Here is a 20,028-nt window from a genome sequence, read left to right as displayed (position 1 = left end):
TTTGGAGTAGTAAAATCTTTCATGTTTGAGGAAACTGTAGTAGAATACCTTAAAGATTATTATTTAAACATATTTAATAACAGTACTGTGCATTTAGAATTTGAGACTGGACTGTGTGCTGACCCACAGGCATAATATATAAATTATTTTATTTTCCTATTTGAAATCAATTGTTTTGTCAGGATTTGCTGCTTTCTCCCAAGTGAGTACCAGTGTTTACATTTCCTAAGGTGCTATGTATCTGTTGCTTCAGTCAGAGATCTGGACATGTTTTCTACAGTTCACATTTCTCCTGAAAACTGCTTAGTAAAGTGAACTGTTTTTTTTACAAGAAACATTTGTGAATTGAGAGTTGAGTTTCTGATTTGGCATCCCATAAATCAGAGTATTCTCATAAATCAGACATAGCAGTAGTGTGTCATAAAAACTAATCTAAGTAACCTTGAGTATGCATATACCTTAATGCTTTTCGAAGTTACAGAAATTTAGAGATTAAGTCTTGGTTTATAAGCCAAAGAGGGGATCTTTGAAATCATCTGTTCCAGCTATTTCATGCTATTCTTTGGGGCTTAGGACCCAAAGTATGACTTTCAGTTCTTTTGTGCATTTGGACTTTTACCAGATATTTTCTTTTAAGAGGGAAAACAGTGTATGTGGGAGGAGGAAGTTGTATGCTTCTGATCCAGCCCAGCCTCACTTTGCAGATAAGGAACCTGAGACCCAAAGCTTTAGATTTTACTCGTGGACTATGCATTTCTTTATTCTCGACCAAACCAGCATTTTAGATGGATCTGGTAATAGTATAGAGGATAATTAGAAGTTAAAAGTCTAACTGTATATAGCTTCCTTATTCTGTGTTCTTAGGCAAGTTCCTGAATATCCTCAGTCTCAGTATACTCATCAGAGAAGAAGGGAATTATATCCTTAGAATGGTTTTCACTTTCTTAGAATTTAGAATGTATCTGGAAAGATGATCTGGATTGACCTTGTCTCTCAAATCATTCCATTAATTTCATAATGGATTTTATGTTCTCCAGATATTAAAGACCCCTCTTTCCAAACTGAACATGATCTCCCAAAAATACTCCAAAATAAACATTTGTTTTTTCAAAGGTGATAACACAGCCATTACATTTCCTTCACTGTGGCAGTAGTAAGGTCTTCATGAACTGATAGATCAGCCTTGGGGCTTTTTCTTTCTTCTCACCCCTCTCTAGTTATTGCATTAGCCACCGAGAAACATTTCAGGAACCGCAGAATATAAGGAGCAAGAAACCTATAAGAGCGAATAGCATCACTGAAAGAACTTAAACCATACAAAGTGGAATCTGAACATGATGGCCCTTTTGATCTTAAAGATGTATACTCACAGAATGAGTCCTTGATAAGAAATTACAAGAATTCTTTCCTTCTGGGTTATTTCCACAGAGATTGCCTTACTAATTAATTTTTGTTAATTTTTGTTAGTCACCTGTAGTTTCCAGGGAATGTAAGCTTTTACTTGGGCAACAGAAGCAAGTAGAAATAACTGTGTTAAAGACCAGTTACCTTTAGAGTCTCAAGTGGTTAAATTACATACCAAGAAATAAAGTTTGAGCCTAAGTATAGGAGTTTTCTTTAGTAGCTTGACCATGTATTTAGCTGCTGGGTTGGTTTGTTTATCTGTTTTGGTTTGGTTAGGTTTATAGTTGTTTGTTTTTAGTAAATAGCTTTGATGTAAGTTGATACTATGTTACTCTGTGACATTGGAGTATTCATTTTTTCTTGTTTCTCTAGTAAATACATTAAAATAATATTTTTTGGTTAATTACATTTTAGAGTGAGTGAAGATATCATATTTTAAACTAAACTATTTGTGTTTTCCCTTAGGCCTTAAAGAAAGTGCAGAAGAGATGGTCAAAAACAAATTGGAAGGAAAGGATAAACTGACCCCTTGGGAACAATTTTTAGAGAAGAAGAAAGAGAAAAAAAGACTGAAAAAGAAACAGAAGGTATCAATAATCATGATTGAGTAATTATTGAACAGCCACTAAGTATCAGAAGGTACCAGTGCTTGGCACCCATTGTCTCATAACGTAACCACTCATGGGGGTAGGTTAGTGTTTTCTGCAAGGCTACAGAATGATGCATACAACCTGTAAAAGCCCAGAGCCACTGTAAAGGCTGCACTCTAATATTTTACATTTATGTGCTACCTCAATAAAATGCATAGTTTAGGAGATTTCTAGGTGTAAGACAGTTTGATTCTGTTCTGTGTTTGTGAGAAAGAGAGGTACAGACAGACATTTTTACTTGAGCATATATAGAGAGAGACATTTTCAAAATGAATGAAATTTTTTCTGTATATTTCTCAAGATGCTTTTTTCACTATTTGTGAAATTTTTCAATATTTGTGTATAGATCTTTTAACATATTGTCATTAGATCGTCTGTGCTAATATGTTGTCTGTGAAAAATCGATTTGACTCCCGTGATTCAGAAATAACATCTTTCCAGAGTTAGAGTCCTTAGTAATAACAGAGACACTTAGGGTTCCTGCCAATAAAAATATTCTGTCTTGTCAATGAAATGCAGCATCCTAGCAGTTCATTCATTATCTTAAGATTATATCACTAGTCATAGAATTTTACAACCTGAGGAATCTTAAATGATTACTTTTAGTCCAACCCTGATGTTTTATATTGATAGTTGTAGAAAATGAAGTGCTTCCTCTAAGAATACGCACCTTGTTAATTGCCAGGCTGGTGCCAGAATCCAGTCTCTTGCTCCAGTGCTTTCTGCTGTACTGGATTGTTTCTCTGTGCTACACAAGAACTGCAGTATTGAAAGAGGGCTTTGGAATTGAATGATACAGTGGACTGATTTTTGTACTCCTGTTATACTCCATGTTTCTGGAAATGGATAGAAAAATGAGGAAATGAGGTCAGAGCCCTGCCTGCATTGATATTCTGCCTCTCCCAGGCAGTAAAATATCTTTAAAATGGAATAATTCCACAAGTTATTAAGCCATCAGTTTAATGGAAGACCTACAAGTGGGTCTGCATGGGGTCAGTAAAGAGTCACTCTTCTGTGGGACATTTAGCAGCTGTTTTCTTTGATTTTCATTTGATTGGTACTTTGATATTATCTTGTGCTTTTACCTTTTCCCTTTAATGAGCTTAGACTGGAGTAGTTTTATCAATATTTTTAATGATATTAAAAATAGGTTTGTTGAGTGCTCAGTTTGTTCTAGACTGAGTGCTGCACTCGGTGATTCAGCAGACCTCTTCCACCTCACCGGATTCTCCACATACAGGAGGATCTGAAGAATTCAGGTTAAAAATATTTTTCCCCCAACTCTTTGTCACTTCAGTTTGATCCTAAGAGATTATTACTGAAGAAATGAATACATGTTTATTTGCCATAGTTGATACAGCTGTAATTTAGATCTAAAAGAATAGTTGTAAAAATATGTAAATATATATGTAGTTAGATATATAAGTATTTTAGAATCTTTGCTATAACATTATATTACTGCTAAACCGATTATAATAATTTGGTGAAAAATTCTTAGTAGTCCTTGTTCTCAAAAGGATAGTAATACCAAAATGAACATTCTTTAGGGTTTGGCAGGTCTTCTTCAGCATGTAGGATAATGTTTAGCAATGTGCATTCTAAACATTTTTCTTTTTTTTAATATAAATTTATTGATTTTAATTAGAGGCGAGTCCAAAAGACTGTTCTATACATCTGTGTCTCTTTTGCATACAGGGTTATCGTTACCATCTTTGTAAATTCCATATATATGTGTTAGTATACTGTATTGGTGTTTTTCTTTCTGACTCACTTCACTCTGTATAATAGGCTCCAGTTTCATCCACCTCATTAGAACTGATTCAAATGTATTCTTTTTAATGGTTGAGTAATATTCCATTGTGTATATGTACCACAGCTTTCTTATTCATTCATCTACTGATGGACATCTAGGTTGGTTCCATGTCCTGGCTATTATAAACAGTGCTGCGATGAACATTGGGGTACACGTGTCTCTTTCAGTTCTGGTTTCCTTGTTGTGTATGCCCAGCAGTGGGATTTCTGGGTCCTATGGCAGTTCTATTTCTAGTTTTTTAAAGGAATTTCCACACTGTTCTCCATAGTGGCTGTAGTAGTTTGCATTCCCACCAACAGTGTAAGAGGGTTCCCTTTTCTCCACACCCTCTCCAGCATTTATTGCTTGTGGACATTTGTATAGCAGGCATTCTGACTGGCATGAAATGGTACCTCACTGTGGTTTTGATTTGCATTTCTCTGATAACGAGTGATGTTGAGCCTCTTTTCATATGTTTATTAGCCATCTGTATGTCTTCTTTGGAGAAATGTCTGTTTAGTTCTTTGGCCCATTTTTTGATTGGGTCGTTTATTTTTCTGGAATTGAGCTGCAGGAGTTGCTTGTATATTTTTGAGATTAATTCTTTGTCAGTTGCTTCATTTGCTATTATTTTCTCCCATTCTGAAGGTTGTCTTTTCACCTTGCTTATAGTTTCCTTTGTTGTGCAAAAGCTTTTAATTTTAATTAGGTCCCATTTGTTTACTTTTGCTTTTATTTCCAATATTCTAGGAGGTGGGTCATAGAGGATCCTGCTGTGATGTATGTCGGAGAGTGTTTTGCCTATGTTCTCCTCTAGGAGTTTTATAGTTTTCTGGTCTTACGTTTAGATCTTTAATCCATTTTGAGTTTATTTTTGTGTATGGTGTTAGAAAGTGTTCTAGTTTCATTCTTTTACAAGTGGTTGACCAGTTTTCCCAGCACCACTTGTTAAAGAGATTGTCTTTTCTCCATTGCATATTCTTGCCTCCTTTGTCGAAGATAAGGTATCCATAGTTGCATGGATTTATCTAAATATTTTTCTTAAAATGACACATATTGTAGATTCCTGGGGATAAACTCCATCTGGTTAGTCTGATCTTAGTTTGCATATATTCTGTTTACTTTATAGACTTGATTTTTTTTTAACTTAAATACACTAATTTAGTAAACTGTTCAAATTTCATTAGGGAAAATGTAACCAATTGATGTGCCTAAAATTAGTACAGAAGTTTTCTTGAATGGATTATAGATAAAGTAATTATTGAAATTGGGTGATGAGAACAGGAGGTTCATTATACCTTCCTTATGCTTTTGTATTTTTGAAATTTCATAACAAAGAATCATTTTCTTTAATTAACCAGCAGATAAATCGCATTAAATAATGATTTGAAAGATAACCCACAATGCACTTGTTCAGTCGCTAAGTCATGTCTGATTCTTTGTGACCCCATGGACTGCAGCCTGCCAGGCTTCCACAGTGAACTACTCCATGCTATTGTTAATCACTGCCATTTCTCAATTTTGTGAGAGATTAAGGCTACCTGTCTTCACTGATCACCCATCTAAAAGTATTCTTTTCCTTGAATGTGTTTTATTTTTGTCTCTTCTGGAACTCCCTATCTTTAATTATTATTGCTATATACCTTTGTTGTTTAGGGCTTCCCTCATAGCTCAGTCAGTAAAGAATCTGCCTGCAATGCAGGAGACCCAGGTTCAATCCCTGGGTCGGGAAGATCCCCTGGAGAAGGGAATGGCAACCCACTCCAGTGTTCTTGCCTGGAGAATCCCATGGACAGAGGAGCCTTGAGGGCTACCATCCATGGGATTGCAAAGAGTTGGACACAACTTAGTGACTAAACCACCACCATACCTTTGTTTATGTGGCTAATTTCTTTTAATAGATCATAAAATTTTTGAAGACAGAAACCATATATCTGATAACTATTGTCTCTCTCAAAAGCCCTGTATAGTTCCTGCATTTATAAAGTATTCCATAAGCATTTGTTGAACAAACAAAAGAGTTAATCAGAAGTTATTTTGTAAACTTAGCCATTTTTGAAAACTAGTTTAATTTTAGATTGAACTGCTTGATTTAAAAGAAATTAGGTTTTTCTTCACATTTATTTGTTTTGGTCCTTACAATAAACTGTATTTATTTTTTATATTCATCTTTAAGGCTCTTGCTGAAGAGGCCAGTGAAGATGATGTTCCCTCCGATGTTGATATGAATGACCCATACTTTGCTGAAGAAGCTAAAAAAATAGGTAAGCCAACCCATATTTGTAGTTTTCAGTTGGAATCTAAAGCAAAAAAGGTGACATGGGTAGAAACAATGTAAACTATGCATTCTTTCAAAATCCCTAGAATTTGTGTAGCTCCCTAGTGGCTTATAAGCACGTTTGTCCTGTTAGATGTAACCACTGATCAGATAGGAGAGTCAGCATGTCCCTTGTACGTACAAGAAGTAATTTCATTATAGGAGGCTTTGGGTGAACATGATTAATTTCATAAGTTTACTAGGGAGTCCTTTCTAGGTAGATTGATTATAAAAGGATGAGGAAAAAAAGAAAGTCATATCTTTGTGTGTTTCACTGCTTTTTTTATAACACATCCACTCCAGGTCTCTCTTTGCAAAGTCTGTGAAGAATTGAAAGTATGGAATAAATCCATTTGTGTTTATGTGGATATGTTAAAATTTTTACACGGCTTGCATGTGTGAAACATGTGTACATAGTGTGAAAACTTTTGGCTCCAGTTGACCCCACATCTATGTTTCATTTTATCCCATTTCATTTATTCTGCTTCATAATTAGCTTTCATGTAGCTGAAAAGCCAGCCTCCTCCCCTTTTTCCGTGAATCCCTAAATAAACTCTCAGGTATCTGATTTCCAGTTTCCAAGGAGCCTAGTTTCCATTGCACATGCACCAGTCAGTTCTCTCCTGAATGCATTCATTCTTACTTTTTTCATACGTGTAAGTGTGTGTGTGTATAAATACGTGTGGTAAGGTTCAGACCATACTTGGACAAGTCAGTATGGGACCACTGTAAGGTTTTTCCATTTGTTCTCATGCATTTTGCCCTTCCCTGCTCTGCATACCACACACATGAACCCCAAAGGCTTGCTCCTGGAGCACCTCCAAGCTGGCATTGTAAAGAGAAGGATTTTATGAAGTTTCCCTGTTTCTCGTCCCTTGTGACTAGTGGGCCAAAATAGTTCTCTACAGGAAAGTCAAAATTGCTCAAAATTATTTCCTGGTTGTTACAGCCTTTTAGTACTGATGTTTTATTGATGAAAAGGGGATCAAGATGAATAAAGTCTATATTATAGGATGTGAGATTCTTAGGAATTGGAAAGGGAAATGGAAACTTAGCATATTCTTCTTCTTATCATACCTGAGCAGTCATTTCTAAAAGATGGTGGATTTTAGCCTTATCCTCGCATTTCAGGAAACCAGGTTTATAACGGAGAAATGTGAAGCATTATCATTTCCTTGTTCTCATTCCAAAGTGCTTCATTTGGCTTGTGAAATCTGGTCAAACTGCAGAACTCAGAGTAGGATTCAAAGAGTAAGTTATGTAGCTTGGTGGCTTAGGGTAGCTTGTTTCTTGGAATCAGCACATTTAAATTGTGAATAGTTTCCTTGAAAGTTAGTATCAGAAGTTCCAAAGGAAAATACAGGTAAAGTTTGCTTGTTTTCAATATACTTTTGATTTCAGAATACTTCCTAGGAATAATAATTTATATCTTGTTTTCATTTAAGGAAAAAGTGATTTTTTTTTTTTAATTTACATTAAAATTAGACCAATAAATGGTCTCACCATATGTTTGTTTATTCATTCTGTCAATAAATATTTTTGAGTACCTGCCAGGTGCTAAGCACTCTGGTATGCTAGAGATACAGTACTAATAATACAAGCAAAGTTACATCCCTCAGAGTTTATGGTTTTAGGGAAGGGACGACATGAAGTGGTAGTTTAGTCACAAAGTCATGTCCGACTCTTGTGACCCCATGGACTGTAACCCACCAGGCTCCTCTATCCATAGGATTTTCCAGGTAGGGCTACTGGGTTGCCATTTCCTTCTCCAGGGGATCTTCCCAACCCAAGGATTGAACCTGGGTCTCTTGCACTGCAGGCAGATTCTTTACAGTAAACAAATAAGAATGTTATGAGAATATGATCAGTGTTCTAAAGGAACTAATAAATAGGATAATACAGAGCATGTACCTGGGAAGAAGAAGGAGAGTGGCTTTCTTATATAGGGTGGGTGAAGCAAGCTTCTTTGAGATGGCAACATTTGAGCTGAGACCTGCAGAATGAGGAGGAGTCAGGCAGGGAGAGCTGGGGGAAGGAGCACTGCAAATGAGGGGAAAGTGGGTAGAACAGCTGTGAGGTGAGAAAGAATGTGTGGTGGAATTGAAGGACACCTCACCTTTGTGCCTGGAATGTGGGCAGAAGGGCAGTTTACTATGAGGCAGGGCCTTGTGTCACAGCGACAAATTTGGATTTTACTCACTGACCATGGGAGGCCAGTAAAGGGTCTTAAAAGATGCTTGCTCCTTGGAAGGAAAGTTATGACCAACCTAGACAGCATATTAAAAAGCAGAGACACTACTTTGTCAACAAAGGTCCATCTAGTCAAGGCTATGGTTTTTCTAGTAGTCATGTATGGATGTGAGAGTTGGACTATAAAGAAAGCTGAGCACAGAAGAATTGATGCTTTTGAACTGTGGTGTTGGAGAAGACTCTTGAGAGTCCCTTGGACTGCAAGGAGTTCCAGCCAGTCCATCCTAAAGATCAGTCCTGGGTGTGCATTGGAAGGACTGATGCTGAAGCTGAAACTTCAATACTTTGGCCACCTGATGCGAAGAGTTGACTCATTTGAAGAGACCCTGATGTTTGGAAAGATTGAGGGCAGGAGGAGAAGGGGACGACAAAGGATGAGATGGTTGGATGGCATCACCAACACAATGGACATGGGTTTGGGTGGACTCCAGGAGTTGGTGATGGACAGGGAGGCCTGGCGTGCTGTGGTTCATGGGGTCGCAAAGAGTCGGACACGACTGAGCGACTGAAGTGAACTGAAAGGGTCTTAAAGCAAAGATGTGACATGGTATGGTGTGTATGTAAGCCTACTCCTCTGAGTCCTGCAAAGAGAACAGACTGAAGAAAGCATGGTGAGAGCTGAGAGACCAGACCTTTGCAGAGGTCTGGACAAGAGGTGATGGTTAGTCTAGACAGCTTACTAGTAATAATATTGGAAGAAGGAAACTGAATGGGATTCTAGATATATTTTGGAGGTAGACTTACCAATTTTTATTTGGATAAGGAAGAAATTTAGCATAACTCCTAGATTCTTGTTTTGAATCTCTGCAATTGTTGTTCAGTCACTCAGTCATGTCCGAATGTTTGTGACGCCCTGGACTGCAGCATGCCAGGCTTCCCTGTCCTTTACCATCTCCAGAGCTTGCTCACGGTTATGTTTATTGAGTTGGTGATGCCATCCAACTATCTCGTCCTCTGTTGTCCCCTTCTCCTCCCACCTTAAGTCTTTCCCAGCATCAGGGTCTTTTCCAGTGAATCAGCTCTTCACATCAGGTGGCCAAAGCATTGGAGCTTCAGCTTCAGCATCAGTCCTTCCAGTGAATTTTCAGGGTTTATTTCCTTTAGGATTGACTGGTTTGATCTTGCAGTCCAAGAGACTCATGAGTCTTCTCCAACACCACAGTTCAAAAGCATCAATTCTTTGGCACTCAGCCTTCTTTATAGTCCAACTCTCACATCCATACATGACTACTGGAAAAACCATAGCTTTGATAAAACCCACCTTTGTCAGTAAAGTGATATCTCTGTTTTTTAATACGCTGTCTAGGTTTGTCATAGCTTTTCTTCCAAGGAGCAAACATCTTTTAATTTCACCATCCTCAGTGATTTTGGAGCCCAAGAAAATAACGTGTCACTGTTTCCATTGTTTCCAAGTCTATTTGCCATGAAGTGATGGGACCGATGCCATGATCTTAGTTTTTTGAATGTTGAGTTTTAATACAGCTTTTTCACTTTCCTCTTTTACCTTCATCAAGAGGCTCTTTAGTCCCTCTTCACTTTCTGCCATAAGGGTGGTGTCATGCATATCTGAGGTTATTAATATTTCTCCCAGCAGTCTTTGATTTTAACTTGTACTTCATCCAGCCCAGTATTTCTCATGATGTACTTTGCATACAAGGTAAATAAGCAGGGTGACAATATACAGCCTTGACATACTCCTTTCCTGATTTGGAACCAGTCTGTTGTTCCATGTCCAGTTCTAACTGTTGCTTCTTGACCTGGATACAGATTTCTCAAGAGGCAGGTCAGGTGATCTGGTGTTTCCATCTCTTTAAGAATTTTCCACAGTTTATTGTGATCCACACAGTCAAAGGCTTTATCATAGTCAATGAAGCAGAAGTAGGTGTTTTTCTGGAATTCTCTTGGTTTTTCCTGTGATCCAACAGATGTTGGCAATTTGATCTCTGGTTCCTCTGCCTTTTTTAAATTCACCTTGAACATCTGGAAGTTCTTGATTCACATACTGTTGAAGCCTAGCTTGGAGGATTTTGAGCATGATCTTTCTAGCATGTGAAATGAGTGCAATTGTGCAGTAGTTTGAACATTCTTTGGTATTGCCATTCTTTGGGATTGGAATGAAAACTGACCTTTTCCAGTCCTGTGGCTGTGATAATGTTCTTCTATTTACTGAGTTAAGGAGAATCTTAGGAAAGGGTCAGTAGGACACAATTGGTCTAAGATGTCAATCAGATAGGTTAACATTTGTATATGAGGTTTGGAGATCAGCTGAAAAGTCAGATTGAAAATATATACTTAGTAATTGTTAGCTTATAAATAGTATTTCACACCACAGAATGAAAGGTAGGAAGCGCTGGTGAGAGAGGAAGATGCAGGTTTGGGCTCTGAAGTCAAGAGCCTGCATAAAGTACCCTGTCCTGGAGAAGGTGTACCTGGAAGGTAGGAAAGTTTAAGAAACTGAGAAGGAACAGCTGTGAAATAGGAAAAGCATTTGTGTTTGGAAGGGTATATAGTTCAGTTCCCACAGTTGAGCAGGACAGAGACATTTTAAGCCAGATGGACTTGGGTATGTTTATAACACCGTTATCCTAGGCAGTCCCAGGGCTAACTTACACACTGTTCAAAAAATATGGAGAAATTGAGTTCACCGACTGATGCCAGACCTGGTATTTGGCTCAGGTTAGGAGCCAATATCAGTACCAGAAATCTTTTTTAGTTCTTCCTTCTGTTTGTTCCCCATACACTGTAAATTTGCTGTATTCTTTCTATTTTATTCTAAGCTGCAAACTCAATATTAGATGAAAGTTTTGAAAATGTACTTCTAGAATGAGTTAAAACATTTTTTTTTAGAAGTGAGATGGTGAGGTAATGTGCTTATTGCTATCTAACTGCATAAACTCTAATAAGATTTTGTTTTTTAAGAAGTAGGAGTGAATTAAAGTATATCACATGTAAATATACCCTATTAGAGTGTATCCTTTGTCTTGAAAACTTTAGATATTTGATAAAATACCAAGAAAATCTAATAAGGTGAGACTTCCTGGCAGTCCATTGGTTAAGACTTCATACTTCAAGTGCAGGGGGCACAGGTTCAATCCCTGGATGGGAACTAAGGGGGAACTAAGATCTCACAGACCACACAACGTGATGGAAAAAAAAAATCAGTAAAGTAAACGTATTTGGTTCATTCAGCCACTATGGTGAGTACTTACAGTATACTACTCATACATTGTTTTATAGTTTACAAATGCTTTTATAAGCATTTTGTAACTCTTCAAGTGCATTGTAAAGACCAGACCCAGGATCCATATGTGTCAGAGTTGGACACAAGGACTTGCTGGCTTTCCAGGCAAGGCCGAATGCCTTGGTTCAGAGGAAGATACACAGGCTGCATATTGAATCTGATTATGAATTAGCACTCTTGGGTGCAGTAGCTTGCTGCTAAGTGTGAATCATTAGGGGACTTAACACTCCCGTCTGGTCAGTACGGAGACCAGTCTGCCCTCCAGTGAGTTCTCTTAACTGCTGTCCCACAAAAGTGCTCAACTGAACACTCTGAAAGAACTTTTTTACAGGAACAGTTCTCTAACATAACAAGTAATGGAAAATGAAATTATAAAGATAACGTTTCAGAACAGGGACTTTCATTTCCCCAGTAGTCTTCATCTAAATTAGATGTGAAAACTTTCCAAAGGGAAAATGCTTTTTTTTTTTTTTAAATAAATAAATAAAGATGTGCCCGCTTACAGCAATCTTGTTAACAGTGCAGAAAGGGTCTCTACACGTTATTTATCTTTGGACTAAACAGTTCAGTTTAGCACACAGTAAATTCTTCTTGAGCAAAGAAATTTTCATCATGTAAAATTAGATATCATTTTTAGTCCCAACCATCTTGAAGATTTTTTTCCTCCCTTACTGAAGTCTTCCTTTCAAGTTTATTTTTATGGCTTTTCACCAGGTTGTTGTAAAAATCTGAAACAGTTCATTGTGGGCTCTTTGAAATGATTTCCCACAGCTGTATGTGAAGATCTTTATCTCCTTCATGTATTAATCATGGACAGCCTGATTTTTTCCCGTGCCACAGAGAGAGCTTCTGCATGTGTCACTTGTCTGTTCACTTCAAAAGGAGCCCTGGCCTTAAGAGGATAGGAGCAGAGGCAAATTGAGGGTGTGGGAGTCAGACTCTAAGAAAGTGGAACCTTGAGGATACTTTTATATATGTGTGTATGTGTATATATACACATGTACATGCATGTACTTTACAGCAGAGAAAAGGCTATAATCTCAAAACAGATAAATCATTCCCTGAAAAACATTTGAGATAAGGAACACAGTCTCACTTAGAGAAAGGACTACATACAGTAATGTTTCTCCTTGAAAGTGCAGACAGGTAGATGCCTTAGCGGCAGTGAGGAGTGAACCTGGCCACACTTTATACACCATCATCTTCTCTCAGCTGGGCTGGGCTGCCCCCATGCAGAGGGCTAGTGCCCACAAGGCAGCTTCTAAAGTGGTTCCAGAGGGAGGGGACATATGTATTGCTATGGCTGATTTATGTTGATGTATGGCAGAAACCAAAAATGTAACAATGTTTATAACAATATTATAAAGAGATCTCCTCCAATTAAAAATAAATAAATTTTTTAAAAAGGAAGCTTCTCTTGACTTCCTGTTATCCCCCACTAGATGTGGTTATTCAGCCATCATTATATGTTCTCTGAAATTTATTATTTCACAACAAAGTGCTTTTTAAATGGAAAGAACTACTCAAGGGAGAGTGACATTTGGTAGTGAAGTATAGAGTGTGGGGGTTACCAGAGCCTGAACTGGAGTGCTAGGGTTTGACTCATGGTTCCTTTGCTTACTCAGCTTGAGACAAATCACTCAGTCTCTCTCTGTTTCAGTTTCGTCAACAACAGAGTGAAAATTGTAATAAATAATAGAATCTACCTCATAGGGTTATTGTGAGGCTTAAAGTAGTTCATATATAAAAGGAAGTAAATAGCACTATTTCCTGATGCATGGTAAGTGCTGTAGTAGTATTAAATTGCTACTATTTTCTAAAGTAGTAACCATTGATTTCTCTGCATTGGAAGGACAAAACTGAGCTCATCCAAATACAAATAAGACAGTGCCCAGTAGCTCAGAGAAGGTTGACATGGTGTAATAACATTCTGGAAGGGGGCTTTGTGGATTCTGAACCTTCTTACTCTTCAGACTGGTTCTTCATACTTTGACACCAAATTCTCTTTGAACTCTTCCCAAGAGACACACAAAAAGAAGAAAAAAAAAAACAGCATCTGTGTGATCACAAGGAACCCAGAACATCATATATATGTAGTCAGAATGTTATCACAATAATAGCAGGTAGCTTATAGCACCATGTGCCTGACGTTAACTAAGCTCTTCACATTTATTAGTTTATTTAGTCCTCACAGTAACCCTAAATGCTAGGTGCAATTAGTTGTTATAATCCCCACTTTACAAAGAAGGACACAAAACACGAATGCTATAGCTTGAGTGAACTTGAGCCAGAGTTTAAACCCAAGCCAGTCACTCCAGACTGCTCTTAGCTGCCATTGGTTACTCCCTCTCCTTCAGGAACATCTCATCTAACATCTTGTGGTCTCCAGAAGTCCCTGCATCCTTGGAAGTTTTTCTAATCAGGAGCCACTTTTACCATAAGTAATTTTGTCTAATAATAGTAGACACAGGAAGTTAAACAAAGATCAACTTTGTCTTTGGAGAAGGAGAAAGGATTTTGTTAAACGTTTACTTCCAGGTAGTTATTGTCAAATTGTCACTAAACAGATGAATTTTTCATTTTGCTGATGAGTTTTAAGAGTTTTTATATTTAAATTACTTTTTTTTCCCTTTGATCTCTTCTGTTGTTCATATGCTAAGAGAACGTTTCTTCTACTTAAGATCAGGTAGCTGTTCCCCTGTATTTTCTCATAGGTTTTTTAGTGTTTAACTCTTTAATACATCTGCATTTTGTTTTTCTGTACATTATGCAGTATGGCTCCTAGGTCGGGAAGATCCCTTGGAATAGGAAATGGCAGCCCACTTCCAATATTCTTGCCTGGGAAATCCCATGGACAGAGGAGCCTGGTGGGCTATAGTGAATGGGGTCGCAAAGACTCAGACATGAATGAGTGACTGAGCACATGCACACAGCTATAGCTCAAGGATTATTTTGCAGAATAGAACAAATTGCCCAGCACCAGTTATTGAATAATCCCTTCTTTTTCCAGTGATGTATGATGCTACATTTTATTATATACTAAGCCATACTGTTCTATTTTTCTCATTGTATAGTTACAGCATTTTTGGTTTTTTTCACTTTGTAGTACACTTTAGCATACTGTATCACTAGTAAATCAGATCTATCTCATTCTTTGCAAAGATTTCCTTGAATAAAATTTTATTTAGAATTTTATTAAATGTATATATATTATGAGAGGATACTGAATTCTATCTAGTGTTTATTCTGTTTCTGCTAAAATGATCTTATAAGTTTTCTTTTTAATTGATGTAGAATTATACATTACTTTCAGAAGAAATTCCTTTATAATATTCACTCATCATGTCCAGACTATTATTCTATTCATACCCATAGTCATCTCAGTAATACTTATTTTTTTTTTAGCTTCTTTAGTTTCTATATATTTATTGGTAAGATTATTTCTAGATATCTTGCATTTTTATTACAAACAAAATTTTTAAAATAAATAGTATAAGCAAATTGTTGTGATATGTTGGTTTGTTGTGCCAGGTATAAAAGAAAAGAAAAAATCAACAAAATCTGCAAAAGATGACATATCTCCAGAGGAAGAAGCTGAAATAGAAAGACAAAAGGTAATTAATGGTCATGTTTACATTTTTAATGGACAAGTGATATGTACGCTTTAAGTGAAGGTGTCCATATGAGTTTCCAATATGTCTAATAAAAAAATAACTGATTTTAACAATGAAATTTATAAATATTTTAGCAGCATAATTTAAAAATATCTCCTTTTCACCAAATATTTCTCCAAGTACAGAGTTAAAGTTTAGTTCACACCCAAGGCATGTCCGTTTGTGATTAAGAGGAAAATATCTTTTAAAACCCTTATTATAACTGACAATAAAGGGCAAAACTGACAATAAGAGACAAAAATACTAATATTAAAACTTAAAAATAATATTGACATGGTTTTAATTCAGTCTGAATCTGTCCTGTAATACAGAGTTTGTTTTATGGCTTGTTAAATGCTCCTCTCTCTCTTTTTATTGTTGAAAATTAATGTGCAAAATTAAAGCCTTTCTTGGAAGTGTAGTGAATATTACCCTTAAGCACCTCCACATAATCCACGGCACAAAATAGTACGTGTTTTTGCTGAGACAGGAATTGGAGTCAGCAGCGTTCAATGGCAACCCACTCCAGTGTTCTTGCCTGGAGAATCCCGTGGACAGAGGAGCCTGGTAGGAGGCCATCTATGGGGTCGCACAGAGTCGGACACGACTGAAGCGATTTAGCAGCAGCAGCAGCAACATTCCTGAGTCTGATGTTCCCAGCACTGTCTAGGAGGGAGCCAGACTGGTCACCTAAACTCTGCATCTTAATGCATCTTTTATTGCATATGCAGTAGTGTTTATAGAGTTAAGGAACACAAAGAAAATCTTTGTTTGTAGGAAATCATTCTAAAAAGAAAGCGAACTGTAGGTACCAGTCATGGAAAGGAGAGGAAATTAAAGCAGTCTAAGTGGGTGGAGGAAGATTGTATTTTCTGTAGCATGCATGGTTGTTTACTTGATTCTTAAAGATTTACATTTAATCCCATGGTCAGTAGAAAATACCTGTTGAATGGAAACAGGCATTATATTAGATTTCAGCAGCAAATATTAAGATCTTGCCTTCATATATCAATATTGGAAAAGTAGAGGCAAAAACAGCAAAAGAAAAAAGGAATTCATTGTTCATAAAGCACATGTTTGGAAAGTCTAGTCTGTATCACAAACTACTACATGTTGATGAGATTTAGTGTCTGCTTAAAAAGACCAAAGTGAAAATGAGGAATTTTTATTTGGGGAACTTGAGGACTTTTGTTTCTACCACCTACTGATCAGTTACATAATGTGAAATATGGTCTGGTTTTTAGATCAAGTGTTCACCCCTCTCCTGTTGTCAGTGATGTTTCTCCAAAAAATTATACCTGTTGCTGTACAGCGGTCTGTGGATTTCTTTATGAGTTCAGTGATCCACAGTCTGTGATGGAAGACAGGTGTCATCCCAGAGCACTGATGACTGGCTTTTCCTTTTCTGAGGGGATTTCTGTGCTCCATACTCCTGTTTGAGGAAAGAAAAACACTGTCGTATATTTGAACTCTTTTTTTCCTCTCCACAGGCTGAAATGGCTTTGCTTGTGATGGATGAGGAGGAAGAGAGCAAGAAACACTTCAATTATAACAAGATTGTGGAGCACCAGAATCTGAGCAAAAAGAAGAAAAAACAGCTCATGAAGAAGAAGGAATTATTGGAGGATGACTTTGAGGTAACCAGCGACAAAAATCATTATTCTATTAAAAGCTGGCGTTGAATCCAAAGTCAGCTCTTTAGATAAAAATTGAGCTTGGCCCCTTGATCTCAGGAAGGACCCAGTTGTGGAGCCAAAGCTACCATCTTTTAGTCCAGTATAACCAGTTCATCCCCAGGGTAGTTCTTTAAGCATCAGGTGAAGTAGTAGGCTTCTATTTTGGTAGCTATGTTGCACCAAAATATGTAGCTTTTAGCATTAGAATCACATGCAGTGTGATGCTCACACTGGGAAAGTTATGCATCGTTAAGCCTGACTGCGAAGTAGCAGATTCACGTCACACTCTGTGTGCAAGGGCCAGGCAGTAGGTGCGATTTTTTTTTTTTTTTTGACTGCGCTGGGTCTGCGTTTCGCTGCATGGGCTCTTTGTTGCTCTGCACAGGCTTTCTCTAGCTCTGGTGAGCAGGGGCTGCCCTGTAGCTGTGGTACCCAGGCTTCTCGTTGTGATGGGTTCTCTTGAGGAATATGAACTCTAGGGTGCATGGGCTCGGCAGTTGATGCAGGTAGGCTCAGTTGTCCAGTTTTTGAAGTCTCTCTGGACCAGGGATCAAACACATCCCCTGCATTGGCAGTCAGTTTCATAACCACTGGACCACCGGGAAAGTCCCAGGCCACAATTTTTTAATTGCTCTGTTTCTTGTTTCCAATGTTCCCTCTTTCCCCTCTTTTTTTGCTAAAATACATATTTCTAGTGGCCACACAGTCCCCATGCATGAGTTTGAGCCCTGTACAGAAAACCTACAGAGAGCTATCAGGAACTATTTGATGACTTCCATCCATTAGCATGGAAGAATAGACTCAGAAGAAGATGGGAGAGATTTTGAATTTGTTTGGAGAATTGAGAGAAGCATACAAATAACTTCTAAGCAGCATTGAGAGGGACTTTGAGACCACTGTGTAACTCTGGTTTCTGTAAGTCAGCTCCAAGTATGGTGCTGTTCCACTGAATCAATTTTTGGTAAATTAGTTTTCTTAAAAAAAGTTAAAAGCAGAGAATGATTTATAGTCAAATCTTCTATTATGATAACTAATCATCATGAAGAAAATGATGTCTTATGCATGATAAAAACATTTTTTGTGAGTGTGGTAGTAGTATCACGCCTGTGGTCCTTACTACAAATAACTCTACAGTCCATCTCTGGGTGGGCTCTTTTTCACAGGGCAATGATGAGTGGCAGTCAGGGAGTCATGCTCACTTTCTGTCTGGTCACTCCTGTGCCCGGCAATACTTGAAGGCCTGGCTGGAGTTAAGAGTATGCTCTTAAAGTGTGGGAACGCAGTGTTTTTGTAGAATGATAAAGGATGCATTTGGAGCTTGTATCTGATCAGATCTTAGTCTTGGGGGTACCGTCTTTCCCATCATGGTCTTTAAATCTGCTGTATGATTCACTCTCAGTAGCTGCTCATTTTAGCACCAAGGTTGAAAAAAATTTATTGTACTAAGAAGGCAGTGACTTCGCCTAAAATTCCAACAGGAGATACCATCACTGGCTTAATTATCTCAGCCAGAAAGAGATTTCACACTGTAAGCATAGGTGAGCCTGCATCTCCTGTGGTCACTCCTGCAGACAGTCTAAGAGGCTGAGGTAGTAACAGGCCACAGTGTAACATATAGACTGCGATAATTCCCTCCCAAGGATGTTGTCATTGTGTGGTAAGAACAGTGTGCCCTGCACATGTGGTTCGAGAATAAACCTAAAAACTTCATTGAAGATCTGTGGAGGAATGGCTTTCTATGCAAAATACATTTGTATTTTTTATCAACTCGCTGACTTTTTGAACTCTGGTCTCATTTCTAGGCCTTTTGGTTTACTAATTTTATGTATTTATACTTTCCTTTTGGGTTTGCAGGTCAATGTTAAGGATGCAAGATTTCAGGCAATGTATACTTCCCACTTGTTCAATTTGGATCCTTCAGATCCTAATTTCAAGAAAACAAAAGCTATGGAAAGAATCCTTGAGGAGAAAGCCCGTCAGAGAGAACAAAAAGAACAGGGGCTGATTCAGGCAACGAGTGAAAAGGAGGGTGAGATTCAGAAGGAATCACACAAGAGGTCCATTGATCCTGCCTTGTCAATGTTGATTAAATCTGTAAAAAACAAAACAGAGCAGTTTCAAGCAAGAAAAAAACAAAAAGTCAAATAATTGTATGTTGTTTCCTTTTGAATTGAGAATGTAGAAAGTATACAGAAGTGGTGGAAGGATTACTTATTGGGAACAGTCAACCTTTCAAGAATATAAGTAAAATCTGACAGTCATAAAATTTATTTTCCATGTATAACAGACCAAATTGTGAATGGTTGAAAGATTTGTACTGTATATTTCCACAAATTAATCATAATCAATCCAGACTATAAGGTTTATAAAATTTTAATATTTTTTACTCTATTAGCTTTTGTAAAGTCTGTGTACAATTCCTATATAAAAAATAGAGTACTACCCAAGTCTTGAGTTGGAATAAGAGTTGGGAACAATTTGAAAATATGTACATGCAATACATTTATTTCTCTGGAAGCAGGAGGCAGATTTAGATACTTGTTTAAATAATTTATTTTTCTAGCCATAATGAATAGAAGCCAGTAACTTTCTTTGTTGTTTGGTCATGTTTATTATAGTTTGTTTATTAATTTATAAATAAAAGTTTTTATTATTTTGTGTACACTGATTTATTTCATCTTATTCACCTCAAATTACTCTCTGGAAAACTATCTAAAAACCTAACTAACTCTTTAAGAGTACATCTCCATGAAAGGCAGTTCCAGGTTTGCATTACTCATAATTGTAGTTGAAATATTTGTGAACTCTGTGATGATTTTTCTAATTATAGTAGCAGGAAATCTTTCTGTCTGCCCTTCAGATTTTTGGAATGCCTGGAATGGTAGATATGCCGCTGTAGAGTTTAAGGAATCTTAATTTTTTAATTAAATTAAAACACACCTTTGAGGCCTTAATACTCCTGGATCTCATCTGGTCTAGATTTTATAAACTGTTAACTGACCACTTAGAAGAAGTAGGTGTGCTATATAGATAAATGAAAATTTA

General features: G+C 37.3%; 1 protein-coding gene across 4 annotated transcripts in view; it reads left to right on the top strand.

The window, feature by feature from the left end:
- Nucleotides 1-19,651, top strand: part of ESF1 (ESF1 nucleolar pre-rRNA processing protein homolog) — a 58,115-nt gene extending 38,464 nt beyond the window's left edge. For all 4 annotated transcript variants that reach the window (XM_055543433.1, XM_055543434.1, XM_055543436.1 and 1 more), the window contains exons 10-14: nucleotides 1,870-1,991; nucleotides 6,023-6,110; nucleotides 15,186-15,268; nucleotides 16,798-16,944; nucleotides 18,838-19,651. In XM_055543433.1, the coding sequence (XP_055399408.1) occupies nucleotides 1,870-1,991; nucleotides 6,023-6,110; nucleotides 15,186-15,268; nucleotides 16,798-16,944; nucleotides 18,838-19,131 (734 nt within the window). In that variant the 3' untranslated portion in view covers nucleotides 19,132-19,651. The remainder of the gene's footprint in view (nucleotides 1-1,869; nucleotides 1,992-6,022; nucleotides 6,111-15,185; nucleotides 15,269-16,797; nucleotides 16,945-18,837) is intronic.
- Nucleotides 19,652-20,028: the final 377 nt, after the last annotated feature.

The sequence above is a fragment of the Bubalus kerabau genome, chromosome 13 (genome assembly GCF_029407905.1).
Source record: "Bubalus kerabau isolate K-KA32 ecotype Philippines breed swamp buffalo chromosome 13, PCC_UOA_SB_1v2, whole genome shotgun sequence".
NCBI classification, from domain to species: domain Eukaryota; kingdom Metazoa; phylum Chordata; class Mammalia; order Artiodactyla; family Bovidae; genus Bubalus; species Bubalus kerabau.
Note: the sequence above shows the minus strand (reverse complement) of the source record. Positions and strands in the feature narration are given on the sequence as shown.